The 21,976-nt window shown below is 36.5% G+C and overlaps 1 protein-coding gene across 7 annotated transcripts in view; it reads left to right on the top strand.

Moving 5' to 3' along the window:
* CAPRIN2 (caprin family member 2) overlaps positions 1-21,976 on the top strand; it is a 45,650-nt gene that overhangs the window by 21,064 nt on the left and 2,610 nt on the right. For 2 of the 7 annotated variants that reach the window (XM_047866899.1, XM_047866900.1), the window contains exons 7-17: positions 766-933; positions 2,192-2,235; positions 3,144-3,818; positions 6,303-6,425; positions 8,238-8,319; positions 9,335-9,390; positions 12,375-12,479; positions 14,581-14,727; positions 17,231-17,399; positions 18,858-19,040; positions 19,804-19,904. In XM_047866899.1, the coding sequence (XP_047722855.1) occupies positions 766-933; positions 2,192-2,235; positions 3,144-3,818; positions 6,303-6,425; positions 8,238-8,319; positions 9,335-9,390; positions 12,375-12,479; positions 14,581-14,727; positions 17,231-17,399; positions 18,858-19,040; positions 19,804-19,904 (1,853 nt within the window). The remainder of the gene's footprint in view (positions 1-765; positions 934-2,191; positions 2,236-3,143; positions 3,819-6,302; positions 6,426-8,237; positions 8,320-9,334; positions 9,391-12,374; positions 12,480-14,580; positions 14,728-17,230; positions 17,400-18,857; positions 19,041-19,803; positions 19,905-21,976) is intronic. The other 5 variants (XM_047866902.1, XM_047866904.1, XM_047866903.1 and 2 more) reach the window with 4 other exon arrangements.

The raw sequence follows: 21,976 nt of genomic DNA, 5'->3' as shown, positions 1-21,976 counted from the left end.
TGCTCTATCAAAAATAAGTGAATATTAAAAAAAATATATTAAAAACCTGTCATAGTACTCCTATGAAAGGAATAATAGACCCAAATCAAGTATGGGCACCCAAACGTAATTTGGGAATTATGTTTTTAGGGGATATTAAAAGGGAAATAGACTTTAGATCTGTTTATGGTGCAGGTACTTTAACATCATTTTAAGATTTTTCTTGTGCATCAAATGGTGATATGCTAAGAGTCACAGCATAATTCAAGAGTAAAATCTTTATCATGGGATTTTGGAGTTTAAAAATCTTTCAGAGATCCTCCACGCTAGGGTTTTCTAATGGTTATGTTTGAGGAACTTTTACTTCTATGAAGCCTTAATTACTTGGAAGGTAGAATAATTGCTGGTTGTGATGTCTTTGGGACAGATAGGAAAAATGGCTTTTCTCTCAGTTCAGGGAACAGATGTGTGCTTTTGTAACATAGCCTTTGATTAGGGTCTCTGATTTTAGCCATTTTTCAAATGGTGGAAATGGAGGCCCAGAGAAACTTAAGTGACTTGCTAAACTTTGGGATTCTGATCTTTAAAATTTATATTGATTCAGCATGACAGAAATATGGCTTGCACATTTGCTGTTCATGATACTGACCAGTTCTTTGAATCCCCCCAATGTGGGGTGTTGACATACTGTAACTAGGATAAAATTATATTAGGATTTCTATTCCAAATAATTTTCCATGAACTATTAGGTTATGTGATAACTAAGTCTTAATCACTCTTTCTTAGACAAACACATGAAAGATCTGCTGTCTAAATTGCTGAACTCAGGCTATTTTGAAAGTATCCCAGTCCCAAAAAATGCTAAGGAGAAAGAAGTATCATTGGAGGAAGAAATGCTAATAAAATCAGAGAAGAAAAAACAATTATTGAAAACTGAATCTGTCAAAGAGTCAGGTTTGTTGTGATCTCGGAAATTCTTTATAGTAGTTGCATTTTTAATATTTACACAGAATGAGTGAAATCATTGTAAAAGGATTGCCTTATTTTAATTTGTTAATTTTACATGCATGGAAATCTTTACTTGCTGCAGGATAAACTTAGGTTTAGAATAGGTCTCTAGGTTTTATTACTGTGATTTACAGAATGAATGCTAACAGAAACATAGGTTATCCTTTGTTACAGGAGAATACCCTGCTCAAATGAGGCCCTTATGGAATTTGAATGAACCTCTTTGTTAAATTGTTAGTAGGATAATTCCATTTAAAATTGTCACTTAAGGGGCGCCTGGGTGGCGCAGTCGGTTAAGCGTCCGACTTCAGCCAGGTCACGATCTCGTGGTCCGTGAGTTCGAGCCCCGCGTCAGGCTCTGGGCTGATGGCTCAGAGCTTGGAGCCTGTTTCCGATTCTGTGTCTCCCTCTCTCTCTGCCCCTCCCCCGTTCATGCTCTGTCTCTTTCTGTCCCCAAAATAAATAAACGTTGGAAAAAAAATAAATAAATAAAATTGTCACTTAAAATGTTTATAGTAGAATCCAATATGGTAGTAGAATGAGAATATAAATAATCTAAGGTTAACATATTTGGAAAATGTTTGCCAAAATCAGTAAATGTACTTTTCAAAATTCCACCTTTCTTAAGGGAAGAAATATTTTGAGTGAATGGCAGTTTTGCTCCTGTCTGCTCAATTTATTAAAAAAAAAAAAGTCATTTCTATGGGGGTAGAGAAGGCAGAGTTCCAGTGGCCACTACTAGGATGATTCAAATAATTTCTTATGTCTACTTTCTATTAGTTCTTAACACTTCATCTAATGCTTTAGGGTTTCCATTCCCTTACTACCTTCCAACCTTAAACTGGCTCGTAGGAGACCTTTAAGGCCTGTTTCAATGACTAATTTTTACCCCATGGGACTAGAGGTATAATTTCAACTTGAAAGAAGCTGTATTTGTGTGTAAGAGGAGATAGTCTTATTTTCAGTCAGTTTTTAACTGCAACTTAACTTTAGAAAAGTGTTATATAAGGAGAACTGCTAGCTTTAGCTAGTCTCAGACCACATGCTTTTGACCAACAAGCAATAGTGAGAATTACTCCTGCCATTAATATATTTCATTGTACTGTCCCTTTTTAAAAAAAATATGTTACTAGAATGAATTACAGTTGTAATAAGTCTAAAAATGTAGTTTAGTATTTGCTTAATACTCCTTTTATCTTTTCAGAGTCTCTTATGGAACTTGCACAGCCAGAGATACAACCACAAGAGGTAAGTTTCTGAAAGGTAATTTGCTGATTTTGGTTTTTGAGACTTTTGTGTTGTGTTGCATTCAGGAGCTGAGGCTCTGGAACTAGGTTTCTTAAACTTGAATCCTAGTTTTGTAGCTTATGAGCTTAGTGACTTTGGCTAAGATATCTAGCCCAGCTGTGTCTGCTCTCCTCATGTATATAGAATAGGGATAATAGTAATGCCTGCCTTATGAGGCATCTTGTGAGGATGAAAGGAGTCAAATTCTAAATTACTTAGAATTTGAATTTGACCTGGTGCACAGTAAACTGCTCAAGCGTTAGCTACTGTTCTTGGCCCTTTAAAGATGGGTAGGATTTTGCTCTTGTTAGAATTTACTCACGTTGGTAGTAAAGTATTTGTTCTCTTTTTGAAGTGACATTGAAATTCATGGAAGCTGAAAAAAACCAAAGAGTCAAAGTCACAGTATGACTGGTAGAGAAATAAAGAAAAGGCTGCTAATTCAGGAAACATAAGGCTTAAGGTTAAATAGTGTAAATGTGTGTAGTTGAACTATATCCTCTGCCTTAACATTTTAGGGAGTCGGGTAATAGAGTGGTCTAAGGTTGGCAGAGGCAGAATAACCTTGGTCAAAGAGCCTGAATCAAGCAAATGTGGCACGGTGATGTGCAGTTCTTAGGTAGGTCAAGTATACATTGCTACTGTTGAAGTATCAAAGGTTGTATTTCTGTTAACTGAGGGAAAAGGAATGGACAAAAACATAGGATGGTCTTTTCAAGTAGGATAAGGACAGAAATTTCCTGTTAGTTTAGTATAGTGACTCAGACCAATGGACATAGGAATACTAATAGAGTTCAGTGTTCCCCTCACGGTCTCTCAAGGTCTTTTATAAATCTTGTGACTCAAGCACGTATTTTCCTCTGGTCTAGTTTCTTAACAGACGTTACATGACAGAAGTAGATTATTCAAGCAAACAAGATGAAGAGCAATCTTGGGAAGCAGATTATGCTAGAAAACCAAATCTCCCCAAATGTTGGGATATGCTTACTGAACCCGATGGTCAGGAGAAGAAACAGGAATCCTTCAAGTCTTGGGAGCCTTCTGTTAAGCACCAGGAGGTATCAAAGCCTGCAGTTTCCTTAGAACAGAGGAAACAAGATCCAAAACTCAGGTCTACTCTGCAGGAAGAGCAGAAGAAGCAGGATGCCTCTAAACCTAAGCCAGCTCCTAGCCAGTGGAAGCAAGAAACTCCTAAATCCAAAACAGGATATACTCAAGAAGAACAGAAGAAGCAGGAGACACCAAAACCTTGGCCAGTTCAGCTGCAGAAAGAACAGGATCCAAAGAAGCAATCTCCAAAGTCTTGGACACCTTCTGTGCAGAATGAACAGGACATCACCAAGTCATGGACCACTCCCATGTGTGAAGACCAGGATTCAAGACAGCCAGAGACTCCAAAATCCTGGGAAAATAATGTTGAGAGTCAAAAACGCCCTTTAACACCACAATCACAGATTTCTCCCAAGTCCTGGGGGGTAGCTCCAGCAAGCCTCATACCAAATGACCAGCTCCTGCCCAGGAAGTTTAATACTGAACCCAAAGATGTGAGTTTGTTTTTATCAGTCTGCTCTGGTCAATGTAGGCATAAATAAGGACTGGTGGTAGTCATAACTTTTTAGTCCTCTTTAAAAAGAATCTCCGAAATCTGTGTTAAATTCATGTATAAAGTATTTCATTTAACTCCTTAATACGTAATTGGTTTTCCCCTTGAAACGGGAAGTAGACCTAGTCTGTGTTTTAAGCCTAAGCTGAGGTGAAATTTCCACAGTTAGAAACTATTGTTTGAATGCCAAAATTTTAATGACATGATATGATATGAAAATAGTGAATAGCTCAGACAAGACCTTAGTGTGAACACATGAGAAATGTAAATGCATGTCACAAGACGAGGGGCTTGTTTTACTGTGTTTCATTCATCATCTTCCGCCTGGCACATGGATGACCTTTTCTGACAGAAGTTCCATTTTTCTGTATTCTCTTGAGTTTCTTTCACTCTTTGTAATCACTCAGGTTAGCCTGCACTCTTTGAAGAAGGTACATGGTGGTTGCAGATATTCCAGTAGGTCGGGTAGGATCTGAATTAGTTCTCCATTTCTGTTTCAAAATGAGAATTTTTCTGGAAGTGGAAACTATAGGCTTTAAATATTCTGTAACTAAGTTTGGAATATGAGATTTAGTTCAAATAGAAGACCTCATTCTGTTAATGATAACCTATTTCAGGAAGATAAGAAGGCTTATAATGAATAAGCCTTGGATACACTGCTATTAAGGTTATTAAATTACAAGTTGTTTACTTCTCTTTAAATATGAACTTGTTACTACCTTGTTTGCTAAGAAATGTGAACTTATCTTCCCAGTGTTTTCCATCTATGTCTAGTAGTGTTCCCTGCCCTTCATGCCATTTTAGCCAGAGGCTCTCTGATAAATCTTTGGTCCCCTAACAGTGTGAAAAACTTTTGCTTGGAGAAATCAAAGCATTGCTTTTTATAAATAAACTGCCAAAGGGGCGCCTGGGTGGCTTAGTTGGTTAAGCATCCGACTTCGGTTCAGGTCATGATCTCACGGTTTGTGAGTTTGAGCCCTGCATCGGGCTCTGTGCTGACAGCTCAGAGCCTGGAGCCTGCTTCAGATTCTGTGTCTCCCCATCTCTCGGCCCCTCTCATGCTCATGTGCTGTCTCTCTCTGTCTCTCAATAATAAATAAACATTAAAAAAAATTAAAAAAACCTGCCACTGTTTCAGTTTTGCCTTACGGGAAGAGAACTTCAGAGTTACTTGTCTCCCTTTGCTCACCTTTTTTCCTCTTTTCTTCAAGTGCTAATATCAATTTTAGCTTCTTCCTGACCCTATAGAAGATTGATAGCCTTGTTTCATTAACCAGGTATCACACAACAGTAATTGTAATATGACAACTATTTTGAGAAACTTACTTAAAAAACCAATTTAATATTTCAGTAAAGCTGTTTTAAGAAACCCAATTTAAAATTCCATTAAGTATAGTAGTACTGAGCCTTTACCTTACCAGAATATTATACTATATGTTGGATAGTATGTAGAATTAGTTGGAAAGGCCGAAACTCATTTAATTTGTCTTTATGGTACAGACTGCATTATATTGAATTTGCAGGGCCTTTCAGTGACTGAGAGGACACTTCTCTATATAGTACACTGTCTGTCTTGCAGTATCAGCTTTCTAGAACATGACTAAGTACAGTCAAGGACAAAATGGAGTTCAAAGCTAAAAGACTAGATAACGTGAAATTAATCACTAAAGCTCATACTTTTCTCCTAAAAGAGTCTTTCGTATATTTACTTAGGATTTATTAACTCTTATTTTGTATGGCACTTTTGACAAGCTTAGCTGTGTGACTTCCCAGTGAATTAGAAGGTGGAGAAGAGGAGCTGGTGGAGACAGATACTGGCAGCTGTAAGATGTTAACATATCAGCATTAGGTCTAATTCAGGGTATGCAGCTTTCATAAGCAACTTAGCGTGAGGACTAACCACTTTATAAACATCATTAGTTCCCCGAAGTACTTAACCTGATAACAAAATATAGTAGTGTATTTCTTCAACCTTAGGATGTGTTTGTATACATATTTACTTCTTAATGTTTCTGAAAGCAGACATTTAAAAGGGGAATGTGGTGATAGTAACTTTTTCTCTGGGGAAAAAAAATCATTTGCGTGTCTTACAGTTAGTGATTTATAAAGAATATCATCAGCTGATTGTCCATAATGAAAAAACTTTCTGTCAAGGAAGTTTTATTACTCTGGGTCTTCCCTTTGAAAAGAGGTTGTTTTAGAAAGATACCATTAGAGGTATTGTGAAAGGGAAAAAGTGTTTATAAAGTTTGCTTAAATTATTTAGAAAATGTATTGTTGTGGAAATTCTTTACCTGACATAAATCTGATAAATGGGCTTTGCTATGTGTTTTGCTTTCATTAAGATGTAGTGATAAGGTGAGTTTCCTGAATTAGGCTGTTGAATGTGAATTTCGCTCTTATACATTGTGGGTTTATTTTGTAGGTGCCTAAGCCTATGCATCAGCCTGTAGGTTCTTCCTCGACCCTTCCAAAGGATCCAGTATTGAGGAAAGAAAAACTGCAGGATCTGATGACCCAGATTCAAGGAACTTGTAACTTTATGCAAGTATGAGCCATTCTTAAATGAATCTTAAATGATATTCCTCGGGCTACTCGCTTCTAATCAGAAGTATTACAGTGAAGTGTTTTTGTTTTTTTTTAATGTTTATTTATTTTTAGAGAGAGAGAGGCAGAGACACAGGGTGTGAGCAGAGGAAGGGCAGAGAGAGTGGGAGGCATAGAATCTGAAGCAGGCTCCAGGCTCTGAGCTGTCAGCACAAAGCCTGATGCAGGACTTGAACTCACAAACCGTGAGATCTGACCCGAACCAAAGTTCGGCTTAACTGACTAAGCCACCCAGGCGCTCCTGTAATGAAGTTGCTAAGAGGTTAGGTTCTGGTGTTCAGAATGCATGGGAATTCTGGCCACTTCCTAGCTCTCACAGTTCAGGCAAGTTACTTTACTCTTTGCCTTGGTTCTTTTTTTGAAAAATGAGGATAATAATTCTTATTCCTAAGTTTGTTGTGAGTAATGAAATGAATTAAACATGTAAAAAGTATAAGTGTTCAAATATATTTTCTGCTGTAGATCATTGGTAGTTTCCACTCAGACTATGAGAACCTACTCTGTGCTTGGCATTCTGGTAGGTGCTATTGTGTGTAGAAAATCATAAGACATTTATTGCCTTCAAGGAGTTTATATTCCAGTTGTATAAGATTTTAACTTGTGGCAATAGTTAAGTGCTAAATTGTGTCATACAGAGTCTTACAGAATTTCAGAATAGTACAATATTATTGAAGGAGGAAGTAGACAAATAAGATCTTTTTGTGTAGTAAAAAGATCTTGAGCTTTGGAATTAGACTTGTGTTTAAATGCCGGTTCTGCTATTTACTGGCTATAAAATCCATGTCAAGTTATTTAGCCTGTAATCCTCTACTTATAAAATGAGGGAATTCCTTACCCATTTAGGTTATTTGAAGATGAAAAGTGATTACTACAAGGGTAGCTTAATTATTCAAAATGTTGGAAACATTTGAAAACTAAGATAGGCAGATGGGAGAGAGAATCGTTACTCATTATGAAAGATCAGAGAGCATGAATGAACTAGATTAGTGGTTGAGATGAGACTGTTAAACCCTCAGTTGTTGGACATAATAAAAGCAAGGTTACAGAATTAATGCTTGTGTTTAAGAGCTTAAGTCAGGAGGTTTTTTTTTTTTCATAGTTAAGCCTTGGAATTACTTGACATAATTTTAAGGTTTGACAGTTACTTTAGATTTTAACTCTTTAACTTTTTCTCTTATGAAGACTAAGTTGTTGGAGTATCTGGGTGGCTCAGTTGGTTAAGCGTCCAATTCTCTATTTTGGCTTAGGTCATGATCTCACAGTTTATGGGATTGAGCCCTGCATCAGGCTCCACTGATAGCATGGAGCCTGCTTGGGATTCTCTCTCTATTCCTCTCTCTCTGCCTCTGCCCTGCTCATGAGTGCTCTCTCTCATAATAAACACTTTTTTTTTTTTTAAATAATGAGTAAGTTATCAACATTTTGAGATAGTTATTAGCTAGATTCTTATAGCTAATAGCTATGGACAGTGTTGTGAATAATGCAATGGTAATAGCTTTTAAACAGTTTATTTTTTTTAAGTTTATTTTTGAGAGAGAGCACAGGAAGGGCAGAGAGAGAGAAATCCAAGCAAGCTCCACACCATCAGCACAGAGCCCAACATGGGGCTTGATGTCATCAACTGTGAGATCATGACCCGAACCAATATCAAGAGTCAGACACCCAACTGACTGAGCCACCCAGGTGCCCCAATGGTAATAGCTTTTAAATGAATAATTGTTTCTAGTCATGATTTAAAAAATCTTGTCTTTAGGAATCTATTCTGGATTTTGACAAACCTTCAAGTGCAATTCCATCGTCACAGCCGCCTTCAACTACTCCAGGTAGCCCAGTAGGTATGTAATCATAACTGAGAGTAAACATGCATAGGTCTAACATTTGTTACCTCTTACAAATAATTTTACTCTAGATATCTTAAGGGTTAAATTGTGTCTCTGTGTTAATTCTAAATGTATCTATGTGTCATCAGTTATATATGGGTAAATTACCATTAAGACATTAGTGTGCTCACCTGACCTGTTTGCCTTTTATAGAAGGTCTCCAGATGGTTAAATGGAGAAACACAAGCTGGTTTTGCAAATTTTGAAGTGATTGGGATCCTTTTGACTCTATAAATCTAGTATTGAAACTTTTTGATCCCAATTATGAGTGAAATTACATCAGTGATATTTAAGTACATCGATTAACACAGTACCTAATGACGGAACCTAGAATTGAATCTGGCCTGACGTTAGGCTTTTTGCTCTACACTCATTTATTTCAGGGGAGGAATGAGGTATTTGAAGCCACAGTCCAGTTGTAGTGAGCAGACACCAACTAGAAGATGGGTGTAGTAATTCCTGGATGAAGTAAGGAGAATAAAGAGTAATTAACAAAAGTGATAGACATTAACAAGAAAAAACCAAACCGAAACTATATAATTGAAAAGCATATTAATATACATGACCAAAGGGGGGAAAAAAACCTGAAAAGACATATGACCCAGCTAAGAGTTATTTTGAAACTTGGAATTTGAGTGTATCACTTGATTACTATTCATGATAGCTTAGATCTTATCTTCCAGTTTACTATTACTAGTCATTTTTTAAAGTAATAGATTTTTGGAAGCTTTGAAATGCTGCTTTTGCCCTTTTAACCTTAAAACATCATTAGTGTCACAGATGGGACTAGTGTCTCCCAAATCCTCTCTGACTCTTTAGAGCTCTCACAGAAAATTCATGATGGCCTTGAGACCTAGTTTTTCTAGCTATGGCTTATTTTGTAAAGTATAAACTTTTAGTTTCCACCCAGTTGATATGCATAAACTTTTCTCCTCCCTCAATAGTTTACTGTTGATTTCACTCTCTGCAGCATCTACAGAACAAAATCTTTCCAGTCAAAGTGATTTTCTTCAAGAGCCATTACAGGTAACTTCTCCAAAGTAATCTTTCTTTGCTATTTTTAATTTCTTTGTTATTCAGGGAAGAAACTCTTGCTTTGGTAAGATAGATCAGACTTGCTGATTCTAATATACCTAACTAAATTATTGAAAATGTTCTAAGGATATCTAGTTTTTTAGATTAAGTACAACTGGCCCTCCAAAGGTTACCTAATGATCATGGGGAAGACATCTGTTAAAAAAGAGAAGGCTGGCAGACTTCAATAAGGAAAGAGCAAGCCTGAAGAATTCAGAGATACCTTGTCTGGGAATCTTACTCTGCCATTGGCTACTTAAGTCACTTTGGTAGAGCAGCATAGTCAAGTCTTTCTAAAGAAAGATACTCATTTTGTTTAGCACATGGTTAGCTAATCTCCTGCCTCCCTTCACACATAAGAGTTGACATTCTGAGGAACTGATTTTCACAGAACACCTTAGATTTACAAAGGAACCAGATCATTGAGATCTCTGATGCCACATTGCACTTCTATCAATAGTAAGTTCAAGAAAAAAAAAAAAGTACAAGGTTTGATAGTTTTCTGGTCATTACCTTTAAAAAAAATTATCAGGATCCCTCTGAACACTTTATGGCAATTTTCTTAACAGTAGCATCCCTGATAGGTTAAGTATTTTGACCAGATGGCTCAACAGTTGTTGCCTTCCTGTCCAAAAACTTCTGAGTAAATACCATTTGTTTACAATGGTTTATATTTAGTTTGATAAGGTATGGCTCAGTTTTCAAAATGTATTTATTGAGCTGAGTCCCTCACCCTACTCACTGGTTTAAGGGTTCCATGTTACCTGTTCTAGCTGTTAGGGTTCTACATGAGGCTTTCAATGGACAAGTTAAAGGTTTTCAAAAAGCTGTTGGTCTAGTTTAGTAGTTCTCAGGGGCAGGTCTGTGGATGGCTGCATCAGAAGCACTTGATCACTTTAATAAAGGTATCTATATATATCTCTGTATATATATCTATATATCTATCTGTAAGGTTTTTTTAATTTTTTTTTTTTTTTTTGAGAGAGACAGCAGAAGTGGGGGAGGGGCAGAGAGAGAGGGAGACACAGAAGCAGGCTCCAGGCTCCAAGCCATCAGCACAGAGCCTGATGCAGGGCTTGAACTCATGAACCACGAGATCATGACGTGAGCCGAAGTCAGAGGCTTAACTGACTGAACCACCCAGGTGCCCCTAAAGATATATATATCTAGATATCACCTTAGACCTAATGGATCAGAATTTCCAGGGGCGTTATCTAGACATCTATATTTGTAATAAGCTTCCTGGGTGAATCTGCACCGGCATTGTTTGGGAATCACAGGTCCCCAGCATCATGTTTACTCACCAATACCTAAAACTGCTTTCAGCTGGTCTGCTTAAAGAGCAGTAATTTGGAAACAAGAATTGCCATAACTTCTAAAGAAATACTAATGTGAAGAATTTATCTTTATTTTTTGTTGTTGTTGTTAAGTGAACCTTTTAAATTCAAAAGCTCAGGTATCAATGTCTTAGCTTAACATTTGTAAATCTTTCCGCAGCAGGAAACTTCTGTCCCCACAATACCCAGTTCCAATTATTTTGGGCAGTTGTCTTGTTATTTTAAAAACAGGACCAGAAGAAAGACCTAGTTTTAGAAACACTACAGTATCATAATAGTTCTAATATTTTAGTCGGATCTAAATTATATCTATTTATTTAGGTATATAAAATTTCAAAAGGATTTAAAATTTTTTTTTCTTAAGATCTCTTTTAAAACTTGGTCCCCATCTCCTTCCCAAGAAGTGGCCTATTATGATGACCCTCTCTAGAAGATCACTGAAATGTAACTGCTCTGGATATTTGGTTGCCATTAATTAGTTTCCAATTAACCCATTTTATTACTTGGGCTTCTGAGATTGAGATAAAAGGAGTAGATTCATGTCATGGACACTTCAGACCTTGTGATTGCTCGATTTTTATAGATCTCTCCCTGTTATGTTCTAATATCTTTGTGCCATAGAATTCTTTTGTAGCCACTTTCTTAGTTTTTTATTGGTTACAGTTGTCACAGCCTTAGTTGTTCCTGTGCTTGCTTTCTTCCAGTTTTTGTTTTATGTTATTAGCGTTAACATTTTGTTAGAATTTTGGTGCCTCTGTAATTTATGTAGAGCTTATCATTTCTTTCTTTCTTTCTTTCTTTCTTTCTTTCTTTCTTTCTTTCTTTCTTTCTTTCTTTCTTTCTTTCTTAATGTTTATTCTTGAGGGAGAGAGAGACAGGGTGTGAATGGGGGAGGAGCAGAGAGAGAGGGAGACACAGAATTTGAAACAGGCTCCAGGCTCTGAGCTGTCAGCACAGAGCCCGATGTGGGGCTCGAACTCACAAGCCATGAGATCATGACCTGAGCCGAAGTTGGACGCTTAACCGACTAAGCCACCCAGGCGCCCTAAGCTTATCATTTCTATTTGTACTTCTGCCTACCTCTTTAAGACAGTGGGAGCACAGAGAGCCAAACCACAGTTACTGTGATCCCTGGCAGAGCTGTGCCCACAGTGTTGAATGTGCCCTGAGCTGCTTCCATTGAACTGCTGTTGAGGGCCAGATGTTCCATCAGCTGTTGAGGCCCAGGTTTCTAGGGCCAAGAATCTTGATAAATGAGGATGGGATTAGATGTGTAGCTTTGGTGACCAGGCCTGGAAAGGCAATTTAGCTGACTGCTTGGGTTTGACTCTCACCACTAACTTAATTTTTGTGTGATATTGGATCCATTACTTATCTTATCTTTGCCTATGCCTTATTGTCTATAAAATGGGGATGGTTGTATCTACCTCACAGGGTTATTGTTAGGACTAAACACGTGAATATGTATAAAGTGTTTAGCATAGTATTTGGCACTAGTGAGTGCTTGGTAAGAGTTACATGTTATGAAGCTCAGGACTCAAGAAATATAAAGTGAACAAAATGTGCCTTTTATCATGTTTTATATCTTCCTGTGTCTAGGCTGCTTCTTCTTCAGTTACTTGTAGCTCAAATGCTTGCTTGGTTACTACTGATCAGGCTTCTTCGGGATCTGAAACAGAGTTTATGACCTCAGAGACTCCTGAGGTAATAAGAGGCCAATTGTGTTAATTTCTTTTCTGTCTAAAATAATAGCAGAACCAGCTTACCTTATGCATTACAGGCATGATCAGTTGAATTATTTAACATTTATACTTGACTAATGTATTGCTTTCTGTAGATATTGTCCTGGAATTACAGGTAACTTTGCTGTGACTTTTCCACATAAGTAAGCTTAGTAGTGTAATGCCTTATCACATACAATAAATATGTCTAAATTGCTGTTGTCAAAAAAGATGAAAAGTTCTAGGTAGGAGTAAGTCAAGTTTCTCACTATATATATTATATTGATGGAATCCTTAGCAGAAAAATCTACTTATATAACTGAGACTCAATAAATGTATAGTGTTAATATTAGCACTACCTCCATAGGAATGAATTACATTTTCTTTTGGCTAATTTTGTCAAAAGCATTTTGATAGCACAGTTGACCCTTGAACAATATGGTCTTGAACTGTGAAGGTCCACTTATACGTTTTAGTTTTTTGATAACTACAATACGGTAAATGTATGTTCTTATGATTTTCTTTTTTTTTTAAATTAGGTTTTAATTTTAATTCCATTTAGTTAACATGCAGTGTAATATTAGTTTCAGGTGTACGATATTGTGACTCAACACTTCCTTAAATCACCCTGTGCTCCTCACAATAAATGTACTCCTTAAATCCCCATCATGTATTTAACCCATTTCCCCTCTGGTAACCATCAGTTGGTTCTGCGTAGTTAAGAGTCTTGTTTCTTGGTTTGTCTCTCTCTCTTTTTTTTCCTCTCCTTTCCCCCCCCCTTTGCTCATTTGTTTTGTTTCTTAAATTCCATATATGAGTAAAATCTTACAGTATTTATCTTTCTCTGGCTGACTTCTTTTGCTTAGCATTATCCTCTCTAGCTTATCCCTGTTGTTGCAAATGGCAAGATTTCATTCTTTTTTATGGCTGAATAATATTTCATTACACACACACACATGCACGCACACACCACATCTTTATCCATTCATCTACTGATAGACACTGGGCCTTATGCTTTTCTTAACATTATCTTTTCTCTAGGTTACTTTGTTGTAAGAATACAATATATAATACATATACCTTACAAAATATGTGTTAATCGACTGTTTATAGTATTGGTAAGGCTTCCTTTCCATCTCTATAAGCTCTTAGTAGTTAAGTTTTTGGGGAGTCAAGAGTTATATGTGGATTTTTGACTTTGGGGTTCAGCACTCCTAACCTGTGTGTTTTTCAAGGGTCAACTATATTATGTTTGTGCTTTCAATTCTAAAATGATAGTTTTTGCTAAGTTTGAGCAAATCCTTGAAATAGGTATAGCAAGATAGCATGATTTTTTTAGATTAATTTAGCAGCTGTTAGATTTTACTATTTTTGGTTCGCTATTATACAAGATAATGTATTCATTACAGAATATAAGAATATATAGATACACATTAATTTTTATGGTGTAGACTTGGTCTAAATTAAAATTACTTGGTTCCTCATTTTAAGAAGAGGAAGGTGTGACCAAGTGAGTCACAGCTCTGTTTCATAATCTGATTAGGACTGGTTTTTTGGTATCTTTTTAAGCCTTTGGATTTGTAATCTGTTACATCAAGGATTTGCTTATTACCATAGATAAGTATTATTTAAATTAGATCAGGTTTGATTTTCTTTTTTAAAGGCAGCTGACTTAGAAATCCAGGAATAAGACTTTAAAATCCAGAAAAATTAACATTGACTAAGCAACTAACCCAAGATTTTTCGTAATTCTTCTGTATAGATTTGGAATAATATTAGATTCTTAGTTGGAAACTACCGTTTCAGGGTTTGACTAGGTACTCATAAAAAGTTCAGTACCTCATCTGTTAGACTGATTAATAGTAAGACTCTTTCACTTAGTCAGCAAGCTGTGCACAGCAAATGCTAGTGTGCATCCTCAGCAGTTGTGATTTGAAATTGTAAGCAGAAGCTATTCTTTTGCATTCCTGTGTCCGAATGTCATCCTATAGAACTTGCTGACTTAGGCCAGTCTGGGGTTTAGTGTAAGTTAACTGCTTGTTATATGGCAGGTGATTGGCTGATGCTGCATTTCTCCTTCCCAGGCAGCAGTTCCCCCAAGCAAGCAACCATCTTCACTAGCTTCTTCAAATCCTCCCATGTCAAAGGGCTCTGAACAGGGCTTCCAGTCACCTCCAGCAAGTAGTAGTTCAGTAACGATTAACACAGCGCCCTTTCAAGCCATGCAGACAGTGAGTATGAAACGTGAATGGTGATTACAGTTCATTGTTCCTGTTAAAAAGCCATTGTTTCTCTTACGTCCATTATTGGGTACTTACTATGTGAAAAACTGTGCCTTTTGTATTGCTCTTATTTGGGTTGATCCTTGCTTTGTCCAATGCAAATATTGTTTGTGGTGAAAGAGTATTAAATCCAAAGCCTTGAGAATTTTGAATGGATATTTTATCAGAACATTTTCCCCACTCAGAAAATTAGTAGCAGGCAAAGCTGAGGGTTCATATTAATTAAAAAAAAAAGTGTGGGTGAGAAACATAATTTTCTGTGAGCAGCTTAATAATACTAACCATTACTAATACCACACTAGTGATGTTCCATAGCATCAATAGCCTGAAATATAGGGCACATACTTGGGTGTTCTGTCATTCTGGAAACTTTCATTTGATTTTATTTTGATCTTATGCTGATTTTGGATAATTGTTCCGATTTGTGTGGTATTCTGAATTACACATTCCTCTGCAAATTGGTTAAGCTTAAAATATTTTTCAAGGTAATATAACTAGGTTTATATGTTTACTCTCTAAAACAGAATAGTATAGAACAGTTCTTTAGAAAAAAAGTCTTAGCCAGTAAGTGTCTGATGATGCTTAATGCCCCACTCTGGATACTTTTCAGTGATGGTGGTAGGGTGGGGCCAGTGGAGTGGCAATGGAAAGCAGATGCAATGCAGGGAGATAAGCTTTTGAATTCAGGCACCTAAATTCACTAGTTTTATCACTTCATGCTTGGCCTCTTAGAACTGATTAGTTTCTTTGTTTTTCCTCTTACCCTGTCAGTCCCTCCTGCACAGTATTGCCACATTGGTTTTATTAACTTTTTCTCGTTAATGAAATCAGATACTGTTCTTAATCACTGGGGTTGGGTATTGGCAGTGAAAAAGAGACAAGTCTTTGTGCTCAAGAAGCTTACATTTGATAATGGAGGTGAGAGGGCTAGAGAGAAAAATATACACACACACATATATATGTGTATACGTATACATATATATATATGTATATACATATGGGGAAATGTCACCTGTGTCATGGGGAAAAATGGAGCAGGGTAAGGGAGCTGGAGAGTAATGGAAGTGCTTTTTTATAGACAATGGCCAGAGTCTGGACAGGTCATTTGCCTGCCATGTGGTAGAAATTTGGTAGGTGGCAGATTTTTTTCATCTTTAATTTTTGAAAAAGTACTCTCTTGGCCTGTGTAGCTTTAATGCTCAGTAAGCATTATTATATGATAATAGCAGGAAGATTAATTTTTGTACTTGAGTTTAGATCTCCTAGAAACCAAATAGGGTTTTTTTTGCCATAGTAAAATACATATGACATAAAATTTACCATTTTAACCATTTTTAAGTGTATAATTCAGTGATGTTTAGTACATCTACAGTGTTGTACAACCATTTCCACTGTTTCCAAAACATTTTCATCATCCAAACCATTAAACTATACTCATTAAATAATAGCTTTTTATTCCTCCCTCTCTCCAGCTTCTAGTAACCTATCTTCTTTTTGCCTCATTACCTGTTCTAAGTACTCAGATAAGTGGAATCACATTATTTGCCCTTTTGTATATGACTTAGTTCATTTAGCAAAATATTTTCAAGGTTTATTCATGTTGTATTATGGATCAGAATTTCATTTTTTTATAGCTAAATAATATTCTATTGTATGTCTATACCACATTTTGTTTATCCATTCAGCTGTTGGACATTTGGATTGTTTCCACCTTTTGCCTATTTTTTTTTTTTTAATTTTTTTTTTTTTTAACGTTTATTTTTGAGACAGAGACAGAGCATGAATGGGGGAGGGGCAGAGAGAGAGGGAGACACAGAACCGGAAGCAGGCTCCAGACTCTGAGCCATCAGCCCAGAGCCCGATGCGGGGCTCGAACTCACGGTCCGTGAGATCGTGACCTGAGCTGAAGTCGGACGCTTAACCGACTGAGCCACCCAGGCGCCCCCCTTTTGCCTATTGTGAATAATGCTGCTATGAACATTGATGTACAAAATGTGAGCCTCTGCTTTCAGTACTTTTGGTTATATTTTAGAAGTGGATTTGCTGGATCATATGGTAATTGCATGTTTAACTTTTTGAGGAACAACCACACTGTTTTCTACAGTTGGTTGCATCATTTTACATTCCTACCAGTAATGCACAAGGCTCAAATTACACCACATCTTTGCCAACACTTAGATTTTCTCTTTTTTTTTTCTTTTGGTAACAGCCATCCTAATGAGTATGAAGTGGTATATTATTGTGGTTTTGATTTGTATTTCCCTAATGACTGTGATGCTGAGCATCTTTTCATGTGCTTATTGGCCAGTTCTGTTCTTTGGAGAAATGTCCATTCAAGTCCTTTGCCTGTCAAATAGAAGTTTTTGAATGTTGGAGAACTTTGTTAGATGTCATCCTTAATCCTTTTCTATGAAACATTACAAAGGACTTAGTGTACCCTTTGTCTCTTAAGGTGTTTAATGTTAATGCACCTCTGCCTCCACGGAAAGAACAAGAAGTAAAAGAATCCCCTTATTCACCTGGCTACAATCAAAGTTTTACTACAGCAAGTACACAAACACCACCCCAGTGCCAACTGCCAGCTATACATGTAGAACAAACTGTCCTTTCTCAAGAGACTGGTAAGATCTTTGCATATGATATTTTGAAGACTTAGATGACAGCTAGTAGAATGGAAAGCAATTCAGTAGTGATACTTTAAGGGTTCTTTCTTGACTAGTAAGCATTATTTCTTCGCATGTTCAAGTGTTGAGAAACACTTAAATGCCTTTCTTCTATTAAGTTCGCCTATTAATTTTAACTTTTGTAGAGGTAGAACCTAGATGGTTGATTAAACCTTGAAGTAGGTTCATATTTTTAAATCTGATTGCTTTGATTACCATGGACGGTAATAGAAGTAGATAGGGCGAGATATATATATATATATATATATATATATATATATATATATATATATATATATATATATATATATATATAGTGCCCTTCTATAGACGTGCCCTTCTTCTACTAGAAGAGTTTTGATATCACTCCGTTAAATCTTTTAGCACAGACAGATAGCTATCTGGCCTTTTCTCTCTTTTTCCCTCTTACAATAAAGCATTGATTAATGCAAAGATATAATTTTGTATGCTTTTCCATTGTTTGCTTAGAGATGAAAAACTGTTTTGCTCTTTTATGCTATCCAAATACATGAAAGAATAGGCAACTTTGTAGTTATTTCCTAATTTGATAAACACCTGTAGATATTTAGTGTTGGTGTTTCAGATCCCCATTGAGTATTCTAAAACTTAAGCCTGAGTAAATGAGTTGAACATTAGAGGTATTTGGTTACTCACAAGAGATACTAAATGTAAATCCTTGGACCTAGCCACCAATGACCTCATTCTGTTCTCACTTGTACTGAGTGAAAACATAGTGTAGATGATTTACATAAGGGATATTTGTCCTGTGCCTTCTTAGGTATAGTATTAATTAAAATTCGTTGTCTTTTACTCCTTGATCTGGGGTGTTTAGCCTTTTTTCCTTTAGTTGTGGCCAAATACACATAACATAAAATTTACCATTTTAACCATTTTTAAGTGTATGGCCAGATGGTTGTGTAGCCATCACCACCATTCATCTCTAAGGACTTTTTCATCTTTCCCAAATGAACTCTGTACCCATTTAACACTAACTCTCCATTCCCCCTCTTCCTACTGCCCCCTGGCAACTACCATTCTACTCTATGAATTTGACTACTCTAGGTACTTACCTAGAGTAAGTGGAAACAGACAGTATTTGTCCTTTTGTGACTGGCCTATTTCGTTCAGCATAATGTCTTCAGGATTTCATCCATGTTGTAGCATGTGTCAGAATTTCTTACCTTTTTAAGGCTGAATAATATTCTATTACCTAAATATATGTATAGATACCAGGATCTCTATATATACATACATGTATATATAGCACCTGTTTTTTTTTTTTTTTCAAAGGGAGAAAATTATATTAAAGGTTTTGATATACAGTGACTTTTAAGTATAAAGAATATTAAATCTTTGTTACCATTTAACTCTTGGACTTAAAACTGTTTCCTTAAGCAGCAAGTTATCCTGATGGAACTATTCAAGTAAGCAATGGTAGCCTTGCCTTTTACCCAGCACAGACGAATGTATTTCCCAGACCCTCTCAACCATTTGTCAATAGCCGGGGATCTGTTAGAGGATGTACTCGTGGTGGGAGATTACTAACCAATTCGTATCGGTCCCCTGGTGGTTATAAAGGTATGCTCTGAACAAAATTTAATTATACTGAATTATTTTGTTTATATATTTACTTAACTCAAACTATTTTTACTTTACCTTGTTCCTTTTTTAGTTGCCCTCCATATTATGGTAGAAAATTCCCTATTTCTGTAAAATATAGCTTTTCTAATATACCTGTTGCCTATATAACAGAGGAACTTTTTGTATGAAAAGCAGATTGATCCTGTGACTTGCTGCAGTGAAAGGTTGAGCATCTTTATTTTCCGGGGATGAATTTGGGTTTTCATATTTGAATACTTACTTTTTTTTAATTGACTTGACTGCCCCAAGTCAAACTATGTCAAATAAAAATATGTCTCAAAATGTGTCATAATCAGTGCCCATTTTCTAGTTATTTTTCTATGAGAGGATACTATACATAAAAATATAAATTTTGAGACTATAATAGTGATATTTTCTTAAGTCTTAGATATGGTTCCACATGTTATTCTCTTGGTATTAGCAGAATTGCGCTAGACAAGCCTTAACCATGCACCTTTTTGAACCCCACCTGCATTGCAGCAGTAGTAAATCTCTGCCCTTGGCTTATTTGAAGTTAGCGGTATTTTATAAATACGTGTTTTCCTGTGGAAGCAATATTAGTAGAGTTTGCTTAAAGAAGGCATAAATCTAATGATGGCATTATAGGATCAGTTTAACTTTTAAAGTGGTATAGAATTAGACTATTTAGAAGTTTAGTATAATTTTGCCCATAATTTTATTTAAGTTGTTTGTTTATTAGGTTTTGATACTTATAGAGGACCACCTTCAATTACCAATGGAAATTATAGCCAGCTACAGTTCCAAGCTAGAGAGTATCCTGGAACACCTTATTCCCAAAGGGTAAGAATAGTTGTCATAGTTGAATAATATAGTACAGTTGTTGATGTTAAGCTGTGATTAAACTATAGCCGAGTCACAGTGTATTTGGTATAAGGCACTCTTTGTTTTTTTTTAATTTTTGAAATGTTTATTTTTGAGAGAGAGATAGACAGAAAGTGAGCAGGGGAGGAGCAAAGACAGAATCCAAAGCAGGCTTCAGGCTCTTAGCTGTCAGCACAGAGTCTGACACAGGGCTCCAACCCACAAACCGTGAGATCATGACCTGAGCTGGAGTCCAACACTTAACTGACTGAGCCACCCAGACACCCCAAGGCACTCTTTGTTTTAGAACTACTTGTCAGTACTGTGGAGAGTTGAGTTGGAAGCTTTTCAAGTAACCCACAGAAGATAAATGACAATTGTCTGTTACACAGAACTTAGAAGGTCTTAAGAACTTTATTTATCATGTTGTTTGCATTAACTCATTCACTCCTCCACCTTTTGAGAGAAACTGGGGTTCAGAAACAAATTACTTATCTGAGGTCACTCAGCAAATGAATGGTAGAATTAACATGAGACTGCATGTTTCCTAACTCCAGACCCTATGAGCTTAACTTTATTATTTTCTTTTCCTTTTTTTTTTTTTTGAAGGGGAGAGAGAGAATCTCACACATTCCCCATGCTCCATGTGGAGCCCGACATGGGGCTTGATCCCACGATTCTGGGATCATGACCTGAACTGAAATCAAGATTTGGGTGCTTAGCCGACTGAGCCACCTAGGCGCCCCAACTTCATTATGTTGCTTTCAGTTTAACTTTTCTAGGTACCTGGTGTAGCAAAAGTATTTTTCAAAAAAAATTTTTTTTTGTTTATTTTTATTTGAATAGCTCAGATTTTCTTTACTACATATGATAAAAGACTGGTAAGAGGTTAGACATTCTACTTTAACAAGCCGTGGGACCTCTTTGTCATTGATCATCTATGGATATGACTGAATACGTCAGAATTTTCAGCTTTGAAGTTTTACAAGTTTTTAAGTATGTGGTTTCCCACTGAGTTCTGTTGTGATATAAAGTACCTGTTTTTGAGGAGCTTATAGTTAGTTAAATGAGGTAAGGTAGATGTCTATATAGAGACAGTATTGAAAAGGGGGTTAAGAGCACACCTCGAAGAACACACCAAATCACTTAAATGACTTGGGTTTGATTCCTGATTTCATCACTTCCTTTGTTGTGTGACCTTGGGTATGTTGAGTAAACTTTCTGATCTATGGTTCCTCATCTGTTGGATGAAGACTCATCTTACTCTGAAGTGTTGTGAGGATTACTTTCTGAGATATCCTGAGGATTAAGTGAATTAACATACATGAAGGCTTAGCACGGTAATGTCAGAAAGTAATGAACAGCTCCTTTAAAAAAAAAAATTTTTTTTTAAATATTTTATTTATTTTTTGAGTGTAAGGAGGGAGAGGCAAAGAGAGAGACAGGATCTGAAGCAGGCTCTGCACTGACAGGCTGACAGCAGCCAGTCTGCTGTGGGGCTTGAACTCAGGAATCGTGAGATCATAACATGAACTGAAGTTGGACGCTCAACTGACTGAGCCACCCAGGTGCCTGTAATGGAGCTGTTCTTAACACCAGTATTCTGGAATTTTTTGTGCTGCTTTAAATGTCTTGCTGGGGTGCCTGGCTGGCTCAGTCAGTATAGCATGTGACTTTTGATCCTCAGGGTCATGAGGTCAAGCCCCACATTAGGCATAGAGGTTACATTAAAAAAAAAAAAAAAAGAAAGTAAATTTCTTGCTGAGAAAACATGAGATAGTTTTTGCTATTGGGAAAAGGATTAGGAGTTTGGAGGAGACTTAATTATTGTGTGGCTTCTTGTCCTGTTTAAATTTTTTATTGCATGTGTTTATTTTTATTGTATGTGCTAATTTAATCATGCCACTGATCATTCTTTTCATGCGTTGTCTGGAGGCTGACTTTCAACATACCTGGGAGTCTGTTTGAAATGTTGCCTCGTGAACATTTTTTTCCTGAGGATATTAAATTATGTTTTCAGGCAATAGTACATTCATATGGTATAATTCTTA

The sequence above is a fragment of the Prionailurus viverrinus genome, chromosome B4, assembly GCF_022837055.1.
Source record: "Prionailurus viverrinus isolate Anna chromosome B4, UM_Priviv_1.0, whole genome shotgun sequence".
Classification (NCBI taxonomy): Eukaryota; Metazoa; Chordata; class Mammalia; order Carnivora; family Felidae; genus Prionailurus; species Prionailurus viverrinus.
The sequence above is the reverse complement of the archived record's forward strand: the minus strand, read 5'-3'. Positions and strand labels throughout refer to the sequence as shown.